The sequence below is a fragment of the Heterocephalus glaber genome, unplaced genomic scaffold (genome assembly GCF_053883595.1).
Source record: "Heterocephalus glaber isolate CG9 unplaced genomic scaffold, H.glaber_assembly_v1.0 deba00001610, whole genome shotgun sequence".
Taxonomy (NCBI): Eukaryota; Metazoa; Chordata; class Mammalia; order Rodentia; family Bathyergidae; genus Heterocephalus; species Heterocephalus glaber.
In genome coordinates this window covers 32,309,397-32,334,070 of record NW_028258381.1, presented here as the reverse complement: position 1 = coordinate 32,334,070, position 24,674 = coordinate 32,309,397, and the positions used below count along the sequence as shown (strand labels likewise).

At 48.6% G+C, this 24,674-nt stretch overlaps 3 protein-coding genes across 11 annotated transcripts in view; 2 read left to right on the top strand and 1 right to left on the bottom strand.

Annotated features, from left to right (window-relative positions):
* Positions 1–24,674, top strand: part of Eepd1 (endonuclease/exonuclease/phosphatase family domain containing 1) — a 130,443-nt gene that overhangs the window by 100,146 nt on the left and 5,623 nt on the right. The window contains exon 7 of one of the 5 annotated variants that reach the window (XM_004840297.4): positions 19,085–24,524. The exons of 2 other annotated variants lie outside the window; for them this stretch is intronic. In XM_004840297.4, the coding sequence (XP_004840354.2) occupies positions 19,085–19,137 (53 nt within the window). In that variant the 3' untranslated portion in view covers positions 19,138–24,524. Of the gene's footprint in view, positions 1–1,152; positions 2,218–19,084; positions 24,525–24,674 lie in introns of those variants that run through there. 2 more of the 5 variants (XM_004840295.3, XM_004840296.3) reach the window with 2 other exon arrangements.
* Positions 9,296–16,309, top strand: LOC101720846 (G protein-coupled receptor kinase 6-like). The gene is given in 2 exon segments (XM_013070562.3): positions 9,296–10,391; positions 10,394–16,309. Coding segments are annotated over 2 exon segments (1,668 nt in total). The 5' UTR covers positions 9,296–9,562; the 3' UTR covers positions 11,233–16,309.
* The window catches only part of Matcap2 (microtubule associated tyrosine carboxypeptidase 2), a 36,287-nt gene continuing 25,997 nt past the window's right edge, over positions 14,385–24,674 (bottom strand). For 3 of the 5 annotated variants that reach the window (XM_004840300.3, XM_004840298.3, XM_004840302.3), the window contains one exon: positions 14,385–20,507. In XM_004840300.3, the coding sequence (XP_004840357.2) occupies positions 20,230–20,507 (278 nt within the window). In that variant the 3' untranslated portion in view covers positions 14,385–20,229. The remainder of the gene's footprint in view (positions 20,508–24,674) is intronic. The other 2 variants (XM_004840301.3, XM_004840299.3) reach the window with 1 other exon arrangement.

Here is a 24,674-nt window from a genome sequence, read left to right as displayed (position 1 = left end):
AGCATTTACGGGCTTGCTGTTCAGGTCATTTGTCCCTCGTCAGAGATGTGGAGGGAGTACTGGGGTTGGAGCCCGAGGCCCACACGTGCTAGACAAGTACTTCACCCCCAGCCCACCAGCAGGGTCCTTGACGAAAGACAAGAACAGTGCTTTACAGAGTCCCAACAGGTCCACACTGTACCTCAACAAAAATCGTAAAACTAAGAAAAGAGCGATGGCTGTTTCCCAACATGAGAGTCTTAGCATGCGCAGCCAGGCCGTCATCCTTAGTCTGCACTGTGTCACCAACCCCTTCCTCTGGGCACTGGCTTCCTGCTGGACTCTCGGGGGACCTGGCAGGGACCCCCAGCCCCCCAGAGCCCAAGAGAGACTGCGGCTGAGCGTGTGTGGCAGGAGGAGGGAGAGACCCTTCTGTCTCCAGCCCCTGACCTTGACAGCCTAGGACTGAGCCTTGCAGGGGTGCCTGAAACAGCCCGTGATCGCTTCTGTAACTCGTTTAATTGTTGTTGGGTAGACCTCCAACTTAGTTTGTTTCTAAGTCTTTCCCTTTTTAAAAATGCCTTTCCTTTCTCAAAAGCCTAAGTTTCTCTTTCTAACCCCTTCTGTAGAATTCATCACCCACCTCCACCCACCTCCCACCTTAGTGTCTTTTGCTTTGCAAAGTAAGACCTTAGCTGGGGACATCCTCATGAGGCATCTGACCCCAAGTCAAGTACTTTTTGTTTTTGTCTTTGCAGGGCTGGGGATTGAACCCAGGGCCTTTGCACTAAGCTACATCCCTGCCCTCCTCTTTTTAAAATTTGATACAGGGTCTCATTAAGTTGCCCAGGCTGAGCTTGAACTTGCGATCCTCCTGCCTCAGCCTCCCAGAATGCTAGGATGACAGGCTGCACCCCCACACCTGGTTGAAATACATATTTTGCTGGTCAAACTAATAGCCGTCCACAAATGATGTTGGCTCCCTGCTGCCTTTGGATGGGCAGGAGACCTGGCCTCTGGGTAGCTTCAGTGCCTACATGTGTGAGCCTTGTTTGTGTGGAAAGTTGTGTTGGCCAATTGCCTGGCCCCAGCAGTTTCCTTAGGCTGACCTGCCGCACCACCTGCAAGCCCACCGTTCCTGTCCTGACTTCTGGGTGTCTCCCTCCCCTCCAGGTCACTGGGCCGTGGTGAGAGAAGGACTCACGAACCCGTGGATCCCAGATAACTGGTCCTGGGGCGGAGTGGCTTCCGAGCACTGCCCTGTGCTGGCCGAGTTTTACATAGAGAAGGACTGGGGCAAGAAGGACGGGCCTCAAGATAGCGGCAGGGTCACCCTGGAGCACAGTGAAGCCAACACCAAGCAGGAGCGGTGATGACAGCCGAGTGGATTTCTCCCTGGGACCCGGAAGGGCACAGCAGGGAGCGGGCCCTTCTCACCTGCTCCAGGGACATCAGCACGCCACCCCTGGGGGACGGTGGCGCTCGAGGACCTCTCCAGAGCAAGGCATGGCAGTCACATCGGAAGCCCAGGAGAATGTGCCGCACCAGGCTCAGCGGAAGGAGTCTGGCCACCACCAGGCTGGTGGCAGCAGGAGAAGGATGGGGGGCAGCTGAGGCAGAGGGGAGGGAGGAGAGACGCCTCCCAGCCACCAGCTCCCGACATTCCCAGCTCACCAGTGTGCAGCGCTGTTCCGACCCGGCTGCAAATAGCAGAAAGCTTTTAACTGACTCATCTCAAGGATTTTGAGTGGTGATTTTTAGTTTTGTTTTGAAAAAAATAAACAGATGAACCTGCCCTGCTGTGATGCGCCTGAGACGCTTTCCTCGAGGCTGCGCATGCGCCTGGGCCCTTGCTCCGCCTGCCCCTCACATCCCAGCCGCAGCCCTGCAGTGCCCGGCATCTCTGCAGACCCTCCTGCCGCTCCTTCTCCCCTGACTCCCTTGCCAGACTCTCTTTGCAGCAACATTTCTGCTTCCAACCACTTCCTGGAGCACAAGGGTTCTATCACAGAGACACCCCGTCTTCCCGCTTGCCATCAGATTCCTAGCCCAGAGGCTCCCTGTGTTGCTCTGAGTGGTGCACAGCTGTCCATAGCCATAGGAATTTACAGCTGGCTTCCACATCCGTGGACTCGGCCAGCCTTAGATCAAAAATATCTTTAAAAATTGCATATGTGCTAAACATACAGGCTTTTTTCCCCTTGTTGTTATCCCCTAAACAATATAGTATAACCATTATTTATGTATCATTTATGCTGCATTAGGTGTCATAAGTCATCTAGAGATGATTTAAATTTATGGGATGCTGGGCCTGGTGGTGGATACCCATAGTCCCAGCTACTCAGGAGGCTGAGGCAGGAGGATTACATGAGTCCAGGAGTTCAAGACCAGCCTGGGCAACATAGTGAGCCCTGTCCCAAATAATAAAGTATACGGTGGGATGTATATATGTTACAGGCCAATGCCATGCCATTTAATGTAGGGGACATGACCATGCATGGATTTTCATGTCCCCTGGGGGATCCCTGCAACCTTCTTTTTGTTGATAATGAAGGATAGCTGTGTGCTGACTCAATACACAGGAAGGTCAGGCTGAGTGTCCAAGGAGGGAGGGTCCTTCTTCGTGGTTGGGGTTGGCCTCATCTTTAGGCTCATCGTGACACTGTCCCGTGAGACCAGGATGATAATGTCCTCTTCACACCTCCTGAAGGACACCCAGCCAGTAAGGAAATGGATGGGAACTCTGGCAGTCAGGGTGGAGGGTCAGCTTGATTGGCATGGGACCCAGTGGGGGGATTGGTGGAGCACACTTCTGTGTGTGTCTGGGTGGGACATGGAGGCATGACCTTGGGGTCTATGTCTGGTCCCTGGCCCCTTCCTCTCTGTTGCTACTCCCTTGCTCTGCTTCCCGGCAGCCATGAACTAGGAAGCTTCCCTCTTCCATGCCCTTCTGCCATGATGTTCCTGCCTGGGAGCCAGCCAACCATGGACTGAATCCCCTGAACTATAAGCCAAATAAAACCTCTCCTTTACATTGTGGGTGTTGGGCATTGTGTCCCAGCAATGGAAAAGCTGACTGATCCAGGATTCCAACCCCATGCTCACAGATCAACTTCATGCTCACATTAATGTGAAAGTGTAAAGATGAATAGTGAGAAAGTCATGAGCTTCAATTCCCTAGGTCACCCCAGTTTCCCATGGAGTTTCCCACAGAGGCCTCTTCCACTCACTGTGCACCAGCACTGAGAATCCTCCTGCCCCCAGGCCATGTGACCTCAGTAGTTTCTGGGGCCTGTGGCTGACGGACTGTAATAGAGTCCTGGCCCTGGAGACTGTTACTCACCTTGCACACACAGAGGAAGCTCCCTCAGGATGTGCCTGGGGACACTTGGGGAGCAGCTGTGCCCCTTCTGCCCTTCTGGGGTTGAGGGAGAGGAAGGTAGTTCCTGTCTCTCCAGCCAACCTGGGCAGGAAACCCCAGGTCAGCACCTGGAGTCCTTGGGGCCAGAGAGGTGCTGCTCAGCAGCGCATGTGTTTTTGGTGCCTCATCTAAAAGTAATAGCCTCGCCTGCATTTTCCAGGCAGGCGCCCCACACTGTTTTAGCAGGATGTCTTTTTCCACCAAAGCTGTGGACAGAAAAGGCTTCTTCCTGGGGTGAGCAGGGGAGGAAATCCATCTAAAGGAGCTTTGGAGGCTTTGTGCAGAGGCTGGGAGCTGAGCAGCAGCCACAGCTCGTGGGCACTGCCTGTGACCTGTCCGGGCCATCAGGGTGTGCGTGGACAGATGGCTGACCTTACTCTAGCCGGCCCACTTGGCTTTTACTTTCAGTTTTGACGTTTGTTATTTTTGTTGCTGTGAATTAATACACTTTATTGTTAAGAGCACTTTTAGGTTTACAAGAGAGTAGGCACAGAGGACAGAGCCTGCAGGTCCTCCCCACCCCCGCTGCCCCAGCATTAACGTTGTTTTTCTGTGGTTCATTTGTCACAACTGCTGTCATGTCCTGGTTTACAGAAAGGTTCCCTCTGCGCGGTGTCCTCTGGGTTTTGCCAAATGGACAGATGGGCCATCCCAATAAGCCCACAGTGAATTGAAAAGGTCGTCAAGTCAAAAAATGCATTTAAGCCAGGCGTGGTGGTGCATGCCAAGGACGGCAAGTTCAAGCCCAGCCTGGGCAATTTAGAAACATAGACCCTATCTCAAAATAAAAAATAGGGCAAAGGAGGTGGCTCAGTGCAAAGGTTGTGTTCAATCCCCAGGACCGGGAAAAAAAAAGGAGTGCCTTTAATACAGCTCACATATGGAACATCATTGCTTTGCTCTACCCACCTTAAATGAGTTCAGGACACGGACACTTTGCCTACAGTTGGGCAAAATCATCTACTCCAAAATCTATTTGATAATAAAGTGTGGACTGTGTCCTATAAGCTATTGAATACCTGTATTAGCGATACTGCCTGTCATAAGGCAACCATCAGAAGCTGGGACCGTCTGCAGGATGGCATATATCCCAGCACAGTATCACACAGAGCATCCCACTGCCCCAGGCATCCTGGGTGTGTGACCTTTCAGATTAGCTTCTGCCTATCCACGGTGCACGTCGCTGGGGGAGGTGGGGTTTTATTAGGATGCACCAGGTTTCCCTGGAAAATCATGGGATGCTGCATCCTAATGGCCTTGAAGATTTTGTTACATAACATGTTTTTATGAGGACATGATAGCCATCTTCATTCAGGGGGTGTTTGCTCTTGAGCTGAAACATTCTTGCGATGACAAATGACCTTCACAAATGGCTTTTGCTTTCAGGGATAGCCTGTGGCACAGCCTTCTTGTGTAATCTTTTGAACGAACACATTGTCCATGTTGAACATCATTCTTCTGACTAGAGAACAAGACTATCAAGTTTTCAGCTCACACTTTGATGCTATATGAAAACCACCAGTTATCCCCATGCTCTGAATCAGAGTATCTCAGCCATCAAAGGCTGAGGCAGGAAGATCTCAAGTTCAAGCCCATCCTGGGTGATTTAGAGAGGTCCTGTCTCAAAAAGGAGCTGAGGATGTATCCCTGGGTTCACAAAAGGGGTAGGGTGAGGGGATCTTTTAGAAGTTACAATGCTGGGCAAAGAAAAGAAGAATGACTTTATGAGGGACAACTTTGCAAAGTAAAGCAGATTTGGGATCCAGTGGCATAAAGCAAAGCAAGGCAATCAGTCAACTAGCTCTGCCTCCCCATCACCCCTAGCAACCACGGCTGCTCTCCTGCCTCCTGGTTTTGCCCTTCCCAGAGCATCTCGGAGTTGAAATCACACAGTGAGGCTCTCTGTGGAGTGGCTTTTATTCGAGGTGATGGGTTAGGGTTAGGATCAGGGGCTAGGGTTAGGGGTTAGGGGTTAGGGTTAGGGGTCAGATTTAAGGGTTAAGGGTTAGGGTTAGGGATTAGGGTTAAGGGTTAGGGGTTAGGGTTAGGAGTTAGGTTTAAGGGATAGGGGTTAGGGTTAGGGGTCAGATTTAAGGGTTAGGGTTTAGGGTTAGGGATTGGGGTTAAGGGTTAGGGGTTGGGGGTAGGGGTCAGATTTAAGGCTTAGGGGTTAGGGATTAGGGTTAAGGGTTAGGGGTTAGGGTTAGGGATTAGGGTTAAGGGTTAGGGTTAGGGTTAGGGGTCAGATTTAAGGGTCGGGGGTTAGGTTTGGAGTAGGGTTAGGGTTAGGCTTAGGGGTTAGGTTTAGATTCGGGGTTAGGGTTAGGGTTAGGGCATTCGGGTTTTCTCTGGCTTCCTCTCTCTGAACCATACTTCACTTCCTGCAGTGGATCTGCCCTCTTGTGGGTGGCTCCAAACCCAGAGCTTCTCAAGTCCTTGCACCCCAGCACCAGCTCTGTGTACCTGTGAATGTGGCTTTCCCCACTCCACTGCCTCCCAGTTCTTCCTTTTCTCACTTCTGCCTGTCAGTGCTGGGCCCAGCTGGGGAGGACTTGGTGGGAGAAGCCATTGGGCCCTCCTTAGAGGAGCTTGGTTTTTCTGGACATGATAAGGGCTGGAAGTTCTCAAGCCCCAGGCCCCAGGTCGAGCCTCCTGCATTCCTAGTGGCCCCCATCCCAGGGACTCAGCAGGTGGCAGAGCTTACTCCACCCCACCCCACCCTGTCCTGCCCTCTGCCCCAGGAGGGCTGAGAGCTCAGTGCCCTGCAGTGCACCTGGTAGCCAGGTTCCATGTCCTCAAGGTTCAGACTCAGCGTGAGTGGCACCCTCACCTAACTGGCCCAGGGAGGAAGAGTAGTTAACCTGGGCTCTCTGAGACTACACAAAAACTGTTTTCTATGGCTGAGTGTGGTAGCGCACATCTGTAATCTCAGCACTAGTGAGTCTGAGGCAGAAGGATTGCTTTGAGTCAAGACCAGCTTGGACTACAAAGTGAGACACAACCCCAAGACACATACCCCAAAAATGGGGGTTGAAGCCAGGGTCTTTTCTCTGATTTAAAGTCCCCCACCCTTTTAAAAATATTTCTGAGACAAGTTCTCACTACATCACTAAGTTGCCAAGGCTGGGCACAAACTTTCAATCCTCCTGCCTCAGCCTCCCAGAGTGTTGGGGTTACATGCATGTGCCATCCACCCAACTAAAATGGCAGTTATTTTCTAGCCTGGATGACACTGCTAAATCATGGCTATTTTTCTTTCTTCTTTAAATGCTGGCTGTTAGGCAGAACGAAGCAAAGTCTGGTTGGGGGGACAAAGACTGAGAAGGCGCTCATGTCCCAGCATGAGCCAGCACCCTGCAGATCCAGGCCCAACCCAAAGTGGAGGTGCAGGGGGTGGGGACCTCAGCTGAAGACCAGCAGGAGGACCCTGGGGTTGGGGGTGGCGGGCACGAGAGCAGTTGCCTGTGAGGTTGGGATGATGCTGATTTTCATGGCCCACGACACGTGGGCTGTTGGTTCTGGCATCTGTTTATTGAACTGCGTTCTGCCAGTCGGTGACGACCATCCGGGTGCCTGCCTGCACTGCTGACCCCAACACGACGAGTTGTTTATCACATGATCGTGTGGGCAGGGGACGTGAAGGATCCAGTTGTGCTGCCATGAAGTGTTCAGTGGCTGCAGGGAGAAGGGCTGGGGACACGAGTGCCCTTGATCAAGGCAGGCACAGGCCAGGGAGGCTTCCTACTTCCTTCCATCCCGGACGCTGTGCGGGAGTCTAAGGTGGACTTGGGGTTGGGTCTTACCTAGTGACATGGGCTGCAGAGCACAGGGGACAGCCAGCCAGGGGAGGCCGGGCATGGGGCCATCGGGGACAGCAAAGGTGAGGCCTCCCAACTCCCTCTGTCCCTCTGCTTCCCTGGTCTGGGCCTGAGGTGGCCAGGCGGGGCCTGAAAACATGGAGTCTCAGGCGACCCAAGCTCAAAGGCAAGGAAGGCCCTACTCTGCCCCTGTGGGCTCTGCTCTTGGAGGAGGGGCAGAGCCTCCTGCTGTGAGGCCAGGCAGGGCAAGGAGGCAGAGAAAGGCTGTAGTGACTTTGGTGACTTTGCTCTGCTTCGGGTTCTCTGAGTTTAGGGGCCACCCCATCCCCTGCAGGCTTCCTCTCCTGGTGCTTTCAGGGTGCTGGGTGCCTAATGGTATCTGGTGAGCAGGCCGTAGTTCAGTCAGCAGTCAGCGAGGGGTGCAGGCACCTGTGGAGCACCCAGTGGCTCCTGTGATTTAATGAAGGATTCTGGGAGGGGAACTCGAGGCCCTGGGGTGTCACTGTGTAAGGGAGTACAGTTGGCCAGGCGGTGACTGCACAGGAACTGGCTCCTCTGGACAGAGCCTGAGTTCACCACTACAGACAGAGGGGAGCTGCCCGCCCAGACTTGCTGTGAGCTGTGCTTTGCTTTGAGTTCTGACACTTGGAAGTGATATTTAAAATAGAAAACCCCAAAGCACCTTAGCTCTTGGCAAACAGGCGGCGTCCCAGGTCTCTGTGTAGAGGAACCCTGTGAATGTCCTGGGTTGGATATTTGCTGGCTGTCAAAGGTCAAGGATAGGGAGCCAGGAATCCCGGGATTAGCAGGAGTGGTCGCCTGTAATCACAGCACTCTGAAGCCTGAGGCAGGAGGATCACTAAAAGTTTGAGGCCACCCTGGGCTATGCAGTGAGTTCAAGACCAGCCTAGATTACATAATGAGACCCTGTCTCAAAAAACTAAAAATAAAATAAAGGAATCCCAGGTCACCCAGCAGGGTAACCTGGGGCAACTGGTGACCTGCACTGAGGATCCCCCTGGGGCAGTGGTCCTCCCACTGGCCAAGGAAGCACACTGTGGAAACCTGCCTGGCATGCAGATGTTTTTCAGTTCAGAGCTTTGAATCTAGGGAACTCTGAGCTATATCCTCAGCTCCCCCCTACCTTTTTTTGAGAAAGGATCTCGTTTAGTTTGAATCGAGGCTGGACTTGAATTTGCAATCCTTCTGCTTTGGCCTCTTGAGTAACTGGGATTATAGCCTTGGACATGTAGTGCCTTGTTTGTTTGTTTTTTGCGGTACCAGGGATCAAACTCAAGACCTTGTGCTTTTGAGACAGGTGTGGTGCCACTGAACTAAATCCCCGGCCCTGTTTGTTTGTCTTTTGAGACAGTGTCTCCTATGTAGGCCAGGCTAGCCTCAGCTCACAGCAATCCTGCTGCCTCAGCCTCCTAAATGCTGGAATTATAGCCCGGCAGCTGTAGGAATGCTTTAGAACATTTCTCTCTCTCTCTCTCTTTTTTTTTTTTTTAAATACCAGGGATTGAACTCAGGACCTTGCGCTTTTGAGGCAGGCAACAGAACAACTGAGCTAAATCCCCGTCCCAGAACATTTCTTTTTCTGAATTCTGTTTATCACCATTAACTTATCCAAGAAGGCAAAGTCACTGGACAATATAGAAGTCTGAAATTTCCACCCTTGCCTCCCCTCCGGGTCTCAGGGGCTGCTGCAGAGACGTCTGGGTCCTGAGGCTCTTGGGGGAAGATGTGCTGCAGGATGTGGAAGCCCAGCTAGCCCAGGGCTCCTCCAAGGTTTCCCCCCAGCCTGGTTATAGAAAGTCTGCTTCCCTGGGGATGGGGTCCTCAACCCCCAGCGTTTACCTGGAGGCCATCCAGAGGCCTGGGGGGTCCTGGCTGCATAGTACTGAGTATTTCTGAGAGGCAGCAAATTGCTGCTGGGCTCAGCATGTGGAGTTCTAGTTCAGTACGTGGGTTCCCAGCTTTGCCCGCAACCCGGAAACAGTGGCCTCCGTGCGTGGGACATTGTGACTTGCTGAGCAGAGAAGTATCTTTGGCCAGAGGATCTGGTAACTTTTCACATGATCTTCTTCTCTTCAATTTCTCTATAAAAGAAAAACTGCGCCCGGGAGGCCGCGGCGCAGTCTCTGCAAGCCGAGCCGACCCGAGCCGTGCTGATCGGCATCCGGCCCCGGCTCTCGCGTGATCCCGGCTGGCGGAGCTGTCCGGTTAGCGGGCGCCGCTGCAGCCCACGGAGCTCGAGAACATCGTAGCGAACACGGTGCTACTCAAGGCCCGGGAAGGTGGAGGTGGAAATCGCAAAGGCAAGAGCAAGAAATGGCGGCAGATGCTTCAGTTCCCCCACATCAGCCAGTGTGAAGAGCTGCGGCTCAGTCTTGAGCGTGACTACCACAGTCTGTGTGAGCGGCAGCCCATTGGGCGCCTGCTGTTCCGGGAGTTCTGCACCACGAAGCCTGAGCTGACTCGCTGCATTGCCTTCCTGGACGGGGTGGTCGAGTACGAGGTGACCCCAGATGAAAAGCGGAAGGCATGTGGGCGGCGGCTAATGCAGAATTTTCTGAGCCACACGGGTCCTGACCTCATCCCTGAGGTCCCCCTGCACCTGGTGACTAACTGTGCCCAGCGGCTGGACCAGGGGCCCTGCAAAGACCTCTTCCAGGAGCTGTCCTGGCTGACCCATGAGTACCTGAGCATGGCCCCTTTTGCTGACTACCTCGACAGCACCTACTTCGACCATTTCCTGCAGTGGAAGTGGCCGGCAAGGCAGCCAGTGACGAAAAACACCTTCAGGCAGCATCGAGTCCTTGGCAAAGGTGGCTTTGGGGAGGTGTGTGCCTGCCAGGTGCAGGCAATGGGAAAAATGTATGCCTGCAAGAAGCTGGAGAAGAAACGGATCAAGAAGCGGAAAGGGGAGGCCATGGCTCTTAATGAGAAGCAGATCCTGGAGAAAGTGAACAGTAGGTTTGTAGTGAGCTTAGCCTATGCCAATGAGACCAAGGATGCACTGTGCTTAGTGCTGACGCTGATGAATGGAGGTGACCTCAAGTTCCACATCTACCACATGGGCCAGGCTGGCTTCCCTGAAGCACGTGCTGTTTTCTATGCTGCTGAGATCTGCTGCGGGCTGGAGGACCTGCATTGCGAGCGCATCGTGTACAGGACCTGAAGCCAGAGAACATCCTTCTGGATGACCACGGCCACATCCGCATCTCTGACCTGGGCCTGGCTGTGCATGTGCCTGAGGGCCAGACCATCCAAGGCCGTGTGGGCACTGTGGGCTACGTGGCTCCAGAGGTGGTGAAGAACGAGAGGCACACATTCAGCCCTGACTGGTGGGCGTTAGGCTGCCTCCTGTATGAGATGATCACAGGCCAGTCACCCTTCCAGCAGAGGAAGAAGATCAAGCGGGAGGAGGTAGAACGGTTGGTGAAGGAGGTGCCCAAAGAATACTCTGAGTGCTTTTCCCGGCAGGCCTGCTCGCTCTGTTCCCAGCTCCTCTGCAAGGACCCGACGGAGCACCTGAGGTGTCATGGGGGCAGCGCCCAGGAGGGGAAGGAGCACCCTCTTTTCAAAAAACTGAACTTCAAGCGGCTGGGAGCAGGCATGCTAGAACTACCCTTTAAACCTGATCCTCGGGCCATTTATTGCAAAGATGTTCTGGACATTGAACAGTTCTCCACTGTTAAGGGCGTGGAGCTAGAGCCAAAGGACCAGAACTTCTACCAGAAGTTTGCCACAGGCAGTGTGCCCATCCCCTGGCAGAACAAGATGGTGGAGACTGAGTGCTTCCAGGAGCTGAATGTCTTTGGGCTGGATGGCTCAGTTCCCCCAGACCTGGACTGGAAGGGCCAGCCACCTGCACCACCCAAGAAGGGATTACTGCAAAGATTCTTCAGCCGCCAGAGGATTGCTGTGGGGACTGCAGCGACACTGAGGAAGAGCTCCCCACCCATCTCTAGTCCCCAGCCTTCGGCCCCCACCGGCGATTGGCAGTAGCAGCTCCTCCAAGTGCTGTTTACAGTTTTGCACAGTGGTCTTCCCCATTGTCCACTCAAGTCGTGGCCTAGGGAACATAGCCAGAGTTGTCCCCAGTGTCCTCTGGCCCTTAGCCCTTGGCCTGGCTGAGTTTGGAAAAGCCTGGGCCATCCCTGGGACAAAGGTGCATCCCTTTAGCTCCTCTGCGGAGCTCTGGGATTTCTGTATTTATGTATTTGTATGAATGTGTATAGCAACCAGAGCGTTCTTAATTCCTACCCTAGACCTGGCGGCCCGCCTCAGCCTCCAAGGCAGCAAGCCCTGGCTGGGAGAGTTAAGAGACACCAGAGGGGCCACTGCCGAAGTTGAGGCTTCTCAGGCCCCACTCAGAAGGGGCAAGGCCAGATCCCTGAAGCCCCGGCATTGTACTGGCCACCACCAGCCTCGGGGTGAGACTCATGCCTGCCCTTGCTGTCCTAGGCTCAGGCTGCACTGACTAGGGCCCGGTAGTATCCCTTTATAGCAAATGTCAGAATTAAATCTGGGAGGAAGGGGCCGGGGACTTAGCTCAGTGGTTCCACCGCCTGCTGCGCAAGCACAAGGACCCGAGTTCGATCTCCGGTACCAAAAAAAAAATCTGGGGGTTCTGTATCCTGTAGGCCTGTGCCAAGCTGTGAACAGAGGTTGGACTGACCGTGAGACCCATTAGTTCACTGCCCAAGGTGATCCACCTTGGTCTCCCTCTGCTTTCCAGCTCCCAGCTCACCTTGTCTCTTATGCTGGGCCCTGAAGACACCTCTTTCAAAAACGCTCCAGCCCAGGCCATAGGAGAAGTAGGGGTGTCCTTGACCAACTCTGGCCAACATTCTAGAATCCCCTCAAAAATATTCACATGAAAGGCTGGGGATGTAGCTCAGTGGTTCCACCGCCTGCCTCAAAAGCACAAGGTCCAGAGTTAGATCCCTGGTACCCCCCCCAAAAAAAAAACATTGGGTTTCCCTCCCCCTAAAAAAAAAAAATTCACATATGCCCAGCAATAACCTGGCCCTCCCTGTGTGTGCCCGTGGGGAATGTGTGGGTGTGGGTATGTGTCTGTGTATGTGTGAAGGGGCTAGGGTAAGGCTGTGCCTATGACCCTGCCCCAGCCCCAGCCCTGGTCCTCCCAGACTGTGCCAGCCATCTTGGTCCCCCGTGTTAGGGTAGAATGGGATTACAGGACCCTGGTTGTTCCATATTTAAAGCTAATTTTTATTACTCAAAAAAAAAAAAAGAAAAATGGTTTTTCTGAGAAGTGTCTGAAGTTACGGTGTTGGTAAGATAAAGCAGGCTGTGAATTCCAAACTGCCAGCGTCTTGTGTATTGCTTCAAATGCACACACCTGTGCATTACTGAAGAGCAAGTCTAACGGGCTTACTGTCCCTACAAACCCTTGCTATTTAAAAAAAAAGTTTGAGATAGGGTCCCACGCACCAAGTTGCCCAGGGTGTCCTTGAATTACGATCCCGTTTCAGCCTTTCCAGCAGGTGAGATTACCAGCTTGGGAATTTTATGACAAACTTAGCAGTGCGAGTTTTACAGTAGACAGAGGGGGAACTGGATTTTGTGGAGTAAGGTGGCAGGAAACTTCAGTAACTCCTCCAGGTCTTCACAGTGCTATACAAACTTCTCTTGCTACAGTCTTTCTCGCTTGAAATCCAAAGTACAGGTTAGGATCTAGCTGCAAGGGTCTGATAAATCGCCAGAAGAGTGGGAAGAAGAGGGGAAAGAGTAGAGCTAGGGGTCCCTCTGGTGGAGACCTCCGGAAATTCACTAAGGATGCCACTCTGGCCTCCAAGACCGGCAGCTCTGGCTGTCAATATCTAATCACAGACATGAGACCCAAACAAGTCACATGGAACTGGATCTTCCACCAGAAGCCAGTGACAATACTGTCTTCCTAAATCCCAGTCAGCTTCCCCATAGGATCCAAGCTACTTAATTTTCTTTGAGATTTAACAGTAGTTAATTAGGAAAGTGCTCCAAACTCGATAGGGGTATTCTATGTGTTTTGAGGTGCTGGGGAGTGAGTGAACCTTGGGACTTGCAGATGCTAGGCAAGTGCTCTAGCAATGAGCTACACCCTCAGTTCTGATAGAGGTGTTTTAATACAGCCAGGGAACCAAATATCTAGTTTATTTAGATCTGAGACGTTTACTCTTATGTTATTTCCTCTTTGCTACTAGGAACTTTGGTATACATCACGTATGCTGCAGCCGGCTACTTATCACTGAAAGCTCTAAAAGGTTCACCACCATTGGTCTATATGAATGCAGGTTATTTTGCCTTATTTCATCCCCATGGAGGGTGGAGATTTCTACAGAGCTCCACAATGCCTGGGAACTACTGTCCAGTAAAACCCCACTTATTCTTAGGGCTTCTGCTCCACGACCAGCTGACAAATAACTGATATGTCACCTCCTGGCACTTGTTTCAAGGCAATACTTCCTTTGGCTGTGGGAGTGACCATGAACACAGGCAGGTGAGACCCATAGCTGACAGGCTTTCTGAATTCAAAGACCGCTTACCCGGCTGGAGTGGGGGCTCTGGCCCTCTCCTCAGCGCCAACTCTCTTCATGTTGGCTTCTTTTGGTACCCAGGCTTCTTGCCCTTCGGTGCTGGGGATGGAACCCAGGGCCTTGCCCATGTGAGGCCAGCGCTCACCACTGAGCTGCACCCTGGCCCCACCTGGCTTGAGGACCCCAGAGGCTGCTTTCATGGCCTGCCCCTCCCTGGGCTGAGCTGCTCAGGCTCCAAACGCAAGCCCTGCAAAAAGCTGTGGTGAGACCTGTGAGGAGTCACCACTGGGCACGTGGCTCTCGCGCGGATGCAAACACACGGGCTGCAGCACGCGTTTACTCATGTCGCGCCGCTGCCTTCCCGACTGGGTCTGCTCTTCTTCCTCGGAGATCTCTGGCACTCAGCACAGCTCCTACCCCTCAGCAGGTCCTGTGTGAGGCTTTACTGAATGGACAGTCACTCCCGGCCCTCTCCCCTCTTCCTTCCCCAGACCCCATGGGCTGTGAGCTGAACCAGTTAGGGAGGGGCTCAGATGCAGTTCTTCTCCCCCAGGAAGGCCGCCGGGAGACAAAATCCACTAGTGCCTTCTCGGTAATTACCACACAATGAAACACAAGAAAGGTCACAATAAAAATATAATTTGGCTTTCAGAGAACGGAAGTTGACATGCATACAGTATATGTCCACATACTTCATTTGGGAACCTCAGTGCTACTTGTTTTTATTATAACTCAACACAAAATGCCCAGAGATATACAATAGAAATGTTAAGCACTTTTACAAAAGTGAAAATATAAAGAAATGAAAACTATGGATTTATGTTTGCAAACAATTTTACTTTAAATTCATCTGATGCTAAAACTTACCAGTTTATCAAAATATTTACTTGGTCCAACTGTAAGAATTATAGTGGACAAAACTGATGAAATCCTAATTATCCACTATTACAGTTAAAGTCAGTAGGTCTTCAAGTAGGTAGGTACTGTCGCTAAAATGTTCTGTTCATTAAAATTTTTATTTTGGGGAACAAAACAGATCTGACTTCTATTTCAGCTTCAAGCTCAATTTAAAAGCTGAAAGCACTTTTAAAGTATTTCTGCTATCTGAAGCTACTTTTGGTTCACCGCTAAATTATAAAACATTTTAACGACAATCAATGTGATTCAAGGTCATTTTTTGTCTACTGAATGTTTTTGTATCTCTCTACCAAAACAGTAAGGCAAGAAAGCAGTTCCTTTTCCAAATCAAAGACAGTATCTACCCACTTTAAAATTTAGGGGCTTGGGCCAGGGATTTAGCTCAGTGGTTTCGCCACCTGCCTTGCAAGCTCAAGGACCTGAGCTTGATCCCCAATACCAGAAAAAAAAAAAAATTTTAGGGGCTAGGACCACTGCAAAATATCCCAGTAGGAAATTAAGGCTGCTGTGATTTTTCTTTAAACTATACAGTAAGATTAGCAGTGTTCCTGCCTGCATATGTTGGATTTACAAGCATCTGGGCTTAAGTCACAGGACACAGGTACGGTATTGCCATTTCTGTCTATACTTATAAGACATGGCTTCCACAATCACCTTCAAAGAGTTTTAAGACAAAGTCAGAAAACACTACACTGAGCTGGAAGTACCTGACTCTGCCGCAAGGACAGGTGCTCAAGGTGATGGCAGGCATCGTGGCCCTGCTGCCTCCCGGAACAGAGGTGCTAGACCCGAAGTCAGGAAGGTGCAAGGTGGTGCTTTCTGCGCTCCAGAGGACCTGGCAGGCACCAGCTCGTCTCTCCTGGGTGTGTAACATCCTGCTCTGAGGCAAGCCTTTCAAAAAGCTCTCACCCCAGCTGCACAAGGTTTCCTATGATCACTTCTAGCACGAAAGGGACCAGGCTTTGCAGTATGAAGCTACCTGGGTGAGCACCAGGGTTTGGCCTGAACAAGGTATAGAGCACTCTCAGGGGGCTTTGGGTAGAGATCGCAGTAGCAACTCAGAACATGGATCCTTTCTGATCTTTAGAGTAAGTTGTTCAAGAGCTATCTGATTCCCAGTATGCACAGCCAAGTATAAACTAAACCACCTGCAAAGTGAGGTGTGGATGCTGACAGCAGAAGTACACAAACAACTCTCACTGTGGAGCTTACTTCACATCGGCACTGGGGGATGAGGTCACAGACTGGGACAAGGGACACCGAGTGTGTGTCACAAGGCCAGGCGATGAGGTGGAAATGCCTGCAGATTTGATTGCTGAGCATGGTCAAGTTGACCTTAGGTTCTAGGTCAGGCTCTCTGTCCCCTCCTTGGGACATATTCCCAAAGAAGTGAGCAGCTTTCCCCTTCCCCAGCCGTTTTGATTTGTGCAGAACATATTCTTATCATTTCTATAAAATAATGCAGAGGGAAGAACCTTAAAACTTTTAAAGTTTTTAAGTTTTAGAGGGGCATAATAGGTTTCAGGAAGTGAAAAGGGTTTAGTTAAGAGAAAACCAGGCAAAAAGAGGCTGGGGATGTAGCTGGGTGGTGGAGCACACACAATTTTCTAATTGAGTTTCTAGAAGCTGAGAAGGTGAAATAATACTGTATAAAATAAAGGACTTAAGGACAACTTTTCAAATAGCTTTTCCCCTTCCTTTAACATTACTTAACTTTAACTTATAAGAGAAATAAGAAATCTGAGCTGTAGCTGGCTTTCTGGAGCGTCCCAAGACTGAGTGTTCAAAGGAGAGTGCACAATCCCACTTGCAGTGTGCAGGGCAGGGCAGGGCAGGGCAGGGCAGGGCAGGCTCCATCATAGAGTTGCCTCAGTGCTGGGGCAGAAGTTTACCGCTTGATGCAACCAGGAGTCTTCAGAAACACTTAGCAGGCGCAATTTCAGTCAACTCTGCCAAGACTGAGATGCAAACAGGACAACCTCGCTCTGTAGCCCACAGAAACATTTTAGGGAAACAGTCCGTGTGCATTTAACCTAAAAATTCAGCTGAACACTGAGGACCATGCTTCAGAAAAGTCAAGTCAAAAGTCCCTCTCTCTTCTTGTGGATCCACTGGCGCTGCTGCACCTAGCTGGGACTCCCTCGGGCCAGCTGGTCTGTGCCGGTCCTAGATGAGGGCCCGCAGCTCCCTGTCCGTGAGCTTGTTCACCTCCATGATCTTCTCCAGGTGCTCCCTGTACCGCTCATGGTCCTGCAGGAAGTGCGGGACCCGCATATTCTCAGTGACCGCCAGGCCTTTCAGGCGATCCACGTCTTCATAAGACACCTGGAAAAGGGCACAATTTAAAAAGCAACTAGAATTTACATTTAAGATGGATTTCTGCCCTGGGTCTTAAAAGGGAGCATATGGATCACTTTGAAATTATTGTTTTTCTGGGTTTTTTTGAGACAGGATCTCACCATGTAGTTCAGGCTGGCCTTGAACTTACTACGTAGGCCAGGTTGGCCTTAAATTCATGGCAATCCTCTTGCCTCAGCCGCCCTCGTGCTGGGATTATAAATGTGCACCAGCATGATTGGCCTCAAATTACTTTAATAACTGCAAAATACCAAAAATCAGTGGCTTTCTTTTTTCTTTATTATGTTAAATAAAAACACATTTGTCTCCTTCTGCTAGGACCATATGAAAAGACTACTGCAAGTTCACTATTTAACACTATCTTGGGCCTAAATCAATTTGTCTAAATAGTATGCAACTAACTTTATGTGTGCTGTGAGACTTCAAATCCAAATAAAACTCCTTCTAAATCAAATAAAGAATAAAGATAATGGAATAATTGTTAAATTAGCACCATTTTATATTAGATTCCTATTTCTATTTCACTTGAGAAACAAAGATTTGTGATTTGTGATTTGTATTATATTCTTAATTTTGAGTTTTTCTAAGCATTTTTTTAAAATTTCACATTTCATTCTCCTATGTAAAAAGTCAATTTTTCACAGGTATTTCTTTCAGGTTTAGTAGTAAAGCTTTTCAGTTCTATAAATTATCTTTTTCATCTTTAAATTCCAAAACATGGCTGATTTCAGTAAAAGGAGATTTATATGATCTGGAGAAAAACCAGACTATAACATGGTTGATTTCAAATACTACCGTCTCCTGATCAACATTCTGCCAGGTTCGGTGGGAAGGTTTTCTGAAAAGAAATCATGTTCATACCCTATTTTCCTGAAAATAAGTTCCAGTTAAGCTCATTAGCCAGATGCATTTAGGACATCTGTTGCAACACACGTTGGGTGTACTGAGGCTTATAAAATAATATTAATATATAATTTAATGTAAATAAATATTGACATTAATACTTAAAATAAAAAATATAAACTATAAATATTTGTTAACACCGAAGAGGATGCCTTTGTATGAGAAGTAAACACCTGTGTAGACAAACTCCAGACTTATGACCAATTGACCAGAGTACAGACAATGCACCAGTAACACGCACACTTGGTAACGAACTGTCTAATATGAATCTTCGTAATTCAATATATCATGTGTTGCAACAGATTCACTTAATGCACTCGTGTGAAATAAGAAATGTTTTCTGAGTTTTGGTGCCAGCAATTTTTCATCGCTTTTGTGTGGACCGTCAATCTTAACTGTCATCGTTTTCATTGCTGCTCCTACCTCCTAAGTCTTCAATTAACACTCGATTTAACGGAGACGCTGCAAAGCCACCCTGCAGGAGGTTGTGACTTGGGTGAAGAACTCACAGGATAAAATCACTGACAACTGTGTTGCCTGTGCACTCTGAGCAGGCCACACGAACAGGAAGCTCTCATTTAGGAGAGCTCTGTTGCTGGTTCTTCAGGAAATAGAGTCACAAGAAATCCAGGCCAGAATTCGGGGTCTGGAGAGTTAGGATGATGTTCCAGAAGAAGACATGACTGTATTTGAATAAATGCAGATTTCTATACATGAATAAATGAATATAGATTGTTTATGAAAAATAAGACATCCGCTGAAAATAAGCTGTCCTGTGTCTTTTGGAGCAAAAATTACTGTAAGATTCAGTCTTGTTTCTGGGGAAATGTGGCATATCTGTATCTTATTCATTTTTAAGTGTTTTATTATTATTATTATTATTAATTATGTAGTTACTATTTACACCCCTAAATGTAATGAAAACAGGTTTGTGCACACTAGTGTGGCTGGCTTAGTAGCCCTAGCCCACCCTGAGTTTATGAGAAGGGATGGGAACAGGCACACCTTGGCCTACTGTGCTTCCCAGACCACGGCCTTTTTACAAATTGAAGGTCTGTGGCAGCCCTGTGCCGAGCGAGTTTATTAATGCTGTTCTGCCAACAGCACTGCTCACTTCCTGTCTCTGTGCTGCATTCCAGCCACTCCCACAATACTGCCCGCCCTTTCATCACTACTGCACGTGTTCTGGTGACCTGTGTTGCTGCTCTCGCTGCTACCTAACGCATGTGCTGCCCGCCCACTGACACGCTCACTGCAACAGCGCCTGCTTGGCTCCTCTCCTGCTTCCCAGACACCACCACCTGCCGAAGGTCTCCAAGGCTTCATTGAGGAAGTGGATCATCTCAGATTCGGACAAGAAGTATCAACATGAGCCCAGAACATTTTACTTTGCCAGGAAAAATGGGGACTTTAAAAAAAAAAATAGGCACCGCCATGAAAGAGTTAAAGGGAAAAGAGTAAGCCCATAATAGTACTGCAAAAAAGAGGGGAGTGAAAAAAACACACAACGAAACCAGGAGATCCCTACTTTGTTACCAGGACTGCAGTAACTGACTGGGCAGAGATCATCTGTGGATTAACACCGACTGCTAGGGAACGGCATTTGTAGGACTCACCCATGGACGACTCACCAATACAAGGGGGGTAGGCCTGGAGATCTGGGGCCACCAATTTGCCCAAGGATCCAACAGAGCATCACCAACAATAGTGCAAAATGCTGTGTGACTTTCTATGTGACACAGCATCGTCTGGGAAAAAGGTTTAACCCGAATCACACCATAAGGAAACAATATGATAATCCAGACTGCTGGAATTTTGAAGGAAACTGTCCAGAACTCTTAAAAATGTCATGAAAAACCAAGAGAGATTATGTAAAGGAGCAAATTTCCAATTAAAAAAAAAAGAAAAAAATGTCATGAAAAATAAAAAGTATGGGCAGGGGGAACTGTTACACATTAAAAGAAATGAAAGATTATAACCAAAGGCAATGCATACATTTTGTCTGGATCTGGAATCACAAACAGTGCTACAAAGGATATTTTGGAGACAATTTGAGAAATCTGAAGTGGATTATACTTTAAATGTTAGACTGAACCAATGGTAAATTTCTTTTAAAAACTGTATGGTCATGTCTGAGAATATCCCTATTCTTGGAGATATTTATAGTGTTAGGTTATTTTAAAATGCTTTTAGAAAGAGACGCTTCTTAGAAAAAGTAGATATAAATATAAAACTATGCATCTTCCCAAATTTCCTACCCCTTTCTGTTATTCACAAAGAAATGTTATGACAGAACCATATTTTCCCCTTCTGTTGTCACATAAAGGAATCTCATTCCAACCCTAAAGTAAAGGGTGTGAACATGAGTCTCAGCACGCAGTGCAGTCGCAGTCAGTCGAGCTTGAGGCCTGGCGATGCTGAACGCTGAACGGCAGTGTGGAGACCACACCTTGGGCTTCCTCACCTTCCCCAGGGCCGTCAGGAGGTGAAAGTCTATGGACTCCCGGTACCGGAGGATTTGAAGGATGCCATCCAAGTAGACTTGGTCTTTACTGAAACACCCTGGAAGAAGCACAAGTGTTTACTTTCTGATGTCTAAAAACTTACTAAGAAATCAGATGCTAATCCAATGCCCCTCACTGTAGGATAAGACCTGTAGTATAAAAATTCTAATGTGGGGCTGGGGGTACAGCACTTGTCTAGCACGCACAGGCCCCTGGGTTCCATCCTCAATACTGCAAGGGAAAAAAATCTAACTTGCCAATGTTTATTTGTAATAAACAAAAAAAGTGAAGACTCTGGAAAACCAGAACAATATACAGACTAGTAGTTTCCGTTCCCCATACTCCTTCTTCTTAACATCTCCCCATAATTATAAAGAAAGGCTGGCAGTTTAAAATGCCTGACTCACGATTATACCACCCCTGCTGCTCAATCTCACTGTAACTCCCAGGCTGCTCGAAGGCACTGGGTGGGGAGCGTGGGGAAGTTTGGGAGCAGTTAAGGTCTCAACAAAGGTCCTGTACAGACAGAAGATTTTAGAAAGTTCTCCTTTTTTGGATTTTTAGGTTTTTGCTGTTATTGTTAAATAATAACAGACCTCTGCCCTCAAAAAAGAGGCTATGGTTTAGGAACAATCTAGGTTATTTTGATACTATTCTTCTGTATGAAAGTAAGAATTAGAACTAACTTTTAAAGAATATATAGGGTTAGGAATAGAAAAAAATATGAATGCATGAAAAATAGGAATAGCTCAAGAGATCTGAGCCTATTCAAAAAAAATGATGAAAACCTTTTTTTCATCCTGATATAACTTCAGCTTTTAAAATTTTTTGGTCTGCATTTACTAAATGGACTAAAGTCGTACCATACAGTCATACATGGAGGAAAGTATCATTAATTTTGTTAGGTAAGCTACCATGATAAGCTACCATGGGGATTATGAAAAATTCTGGTCCAATCAGCAAGAGATATACACTGAAGTATTCATGGTCATGAGGCTAAAACTGTTCTTACAATACTATAGGGAAATAGGAACACAGAAGAACAGATGAACCAGTTGGTAATGGTGATGATTACTAAGATCAGGTAATGTACTAGTGAGGGCTCAGCACATTAATTGTTCTTGTTTTACATACATTTGAAATTTTCCATAACAGAAAGCTAAAAAAATGTGTGTGAAGCAAAAAGACTAGTCTAAAAATCACATGCCTTCAGGGGGTATCAAGGGCAGCAGGCAAGCTCTGTGCACTAAAACTCAGACTAGAGCTAGGCATGGAGGTACACACCTATAATCCCAGCACCCTGGGAAGCTCAGGCAGGAGGACTGCAAGCTCAAGCCCTACCTGGGTGATTTAGTGCCTTAGTGAGAATCTGTCTCAAAAAAGGATGGGGATATAACTCAGTGTGAAGGCTCTGGATTCAGGCCTCAGTACTGAAAAAAAAAAAAAAAGATAAAGAGATCTACAAAGGAGAAGGAAAATGACAGACACTTTATCAGGAACCCACTTTGGAGGCAGCTGTGCACACATGAAACCAGGGGACAGATGACCTCCCTTCTGATTCCTGTCTTGCCTGATCTCAGCATTCAGACAGCCACCCTGCCATACAACTGCGTTCCTGGTATAATGTCTTAGTTACTTTTCTCGTTGCTGAGACAAAATACCTGACACCCAAAGTTAAAGGAGGAAAAGTTTATTTGGCTTATAGTTCATAGAGGTTCAGTCCACAACTGGCGGGCTCCAAGGCAGAGTGGCACATGGCAGAGGGGCATCGCAGAGGAGAAAATGTTCATGGTGGGCAGGAGACAGCAAAAGCAACCAAGGGATGACCACTGCTCTTTCTATCCCTTGTATCTTATCCAGGATACTTCGGAAGGGTAGCACTCACACCCTCAATCCTAGTGCCCTTGATCCTAGCACTGCACCACGAATCAATGCCAGTGTCACACACTCTAGATCCAGCCACCTCTGAAAAATCCCCACCTATGACCACCCGAGGCTTTGCGGGGACATCTAGACACAAACGGTAACATTCTGCCCTACCTCCCCGCAAAGACACATCCCTGTATGCAAAAGGCACTTAGTCCGTCTCTAAGAGGTGCCAAAGTCCTAACAGTTTCAGCACTGCTGAAAAGTCCAGTTCAAAGTCTCCTCTGAGATTTAAGGCAAACTCTGAGCTGTGCACCTCTGTACAAATGGAAAGTTAAACACTTCCAACAGACAATGGCACAAGATAGACATTTCCATTCCAAAAGGTACAAATAGGACAGCAAGGAAGGGAACAAAGCAAAACCAAAATCCAGCAGGGCAAAAATAAAATCCCACAGTTCCACTTCTAGCATTCCTGGCAATCTGAGGTAAGTTGTAAACTCTAAAGGGTTCTGCCCCTATGGCGCTTCTGGTGGTTGTAGCTCCCGTGGCTTCTCTGGAGCCAGTTCTGCTTCCTCCTTGCAGCTTTCCTCAGATGATCCATGTTCCTGGCTTCTCCAGCCTTCTGGGGTTTCCACTGCACCTTGGGCTTCACACTCACAGCTTCACACACTACCCTCTCAGGGCACACTGCCTGGCCTCCCAGGCCTTCTTCTGAAATCTGGGTGGAAGCCTTCCTGACCCTCCAACTCTTGCATTCTGCATGCGCCTAAAACCAGCGCCACATGGGTGATACAAGGTCTGCTGCCAGCTAGAGCAGTAGCCAGGCTTCCTTCTTTCTTGGGTTAGGGGTCCAGGGCCTATGAACCAAATCCCGAGGAAAAACTTCCCTAGGGCACCACCATTCTGCAACATGGTGCTCTGAGACTCTCTTCTCAGAGTAAAGTCTTTCACTTCTGCATTTTGAAGCTGCAAAGCCTGGAGTCCTGCTGCTTCTTGTGATGCCCTCAGGCCATCTTGTCTGTTATCTTCTGAAATACTTGGCTTTTTCTTGTTAGTCTCCTCAGCGACCAATTTCTCCTCTGTTTCATTCTTGCAGGCCAAAACTTTATTGGAGCTTCCTTTCTAGCCAAACTCACAATGTTTTGAATCATTCTGCTGGGCTCTTTGCTCTTGATTCTCAACATAAATTTGGCTAAAAGCCTCCAACAGTATCTATGCTACCACCTCAACATTACACTGCCTTGAAATTTCTTCTCCAAGATTAATTAGCCTGCTGCTCTTAATCTTAGTCTCAGGCAAAGTCTCTGGACATGAGCAAAACGTAGTCAAACTTTCTGCCAAGGCATAATATGCACCGTCTGGAGTCCAACAGCCAATGTAGTCCATTTTCCCAGCAGAAACCTCCCGAGCCTGGTCTTTACCAGCAGGATTTCTATTAGCCTTCCGGTCTTCTGAGCTCTGATTAGAATCTTCCATCAAGTACTGCCTGAGGCGTTCCAGCTCTACTTTTTCAGCCGGCATCTCTGAACCTTTCCAAACTCTTCTCACAAACCAGTCCCAAAGTCTCCTGAACCATATTGGCAGGTATAGTCACAGCAATGACTGCACTTCTCTGGTACCAACTTCTGTCTTACTTCTCTCATTGCTGAGACAAAATATCTGACACTCAAAGTTAAAGGAGGAAAATTTTATTTGGCTTATAGTTCATAGAGGTTCAGTCCACAGTTGGCAGGCTCCAAGGCAGAGTGGCACATTACAAGTAATACCATATAATAACACACGCCCTTGCCTTGCCTCCTTGTATTTTTTCCACAGAATGTTTTATTCCAGAAATGTAAATTTGTGCTGCTGTATTATTGCCCAGTGTATCAAAATGTTTTGTGACTGAACTGTGTGACCTTTCAGGAATGTTCTATTAAGCTCCACCCCCTTATAAGAATGTTAAGCTCCGCCCCCTTACAAGAAAGTTGTTAGGCTCTGCCCCCTTGCAAGAATGTTCTGTAACTCACCCCTCTGCTTCAGTAAGCATGCTCACACAGGATGTGTTTCAGGAATGTTCTGTAACTCTGCACCCCTGCCTCAGTGAGCATGCTCACCTACCCTGTAGATCCCTATACAAGAAGGTTCTCATTTCTGGTATAGGGCTCAGACTTTGAGTATGAACTCCTTTGCGCCTGTCAGCATAATAAAGGTTTTTCTCCACCTCTTCCAGTGACCATCAGATTCTCAAGTCTTCAAATTGCAATAGCCCAGACCTAGAGCTGTAACACTTGGCTACAGCACCAAGCTGTTCTGCTTTGCCACAACAGCATGGCAGAGGGGCATCACAGAAGAGAAACACTTCATTGCAGGTATA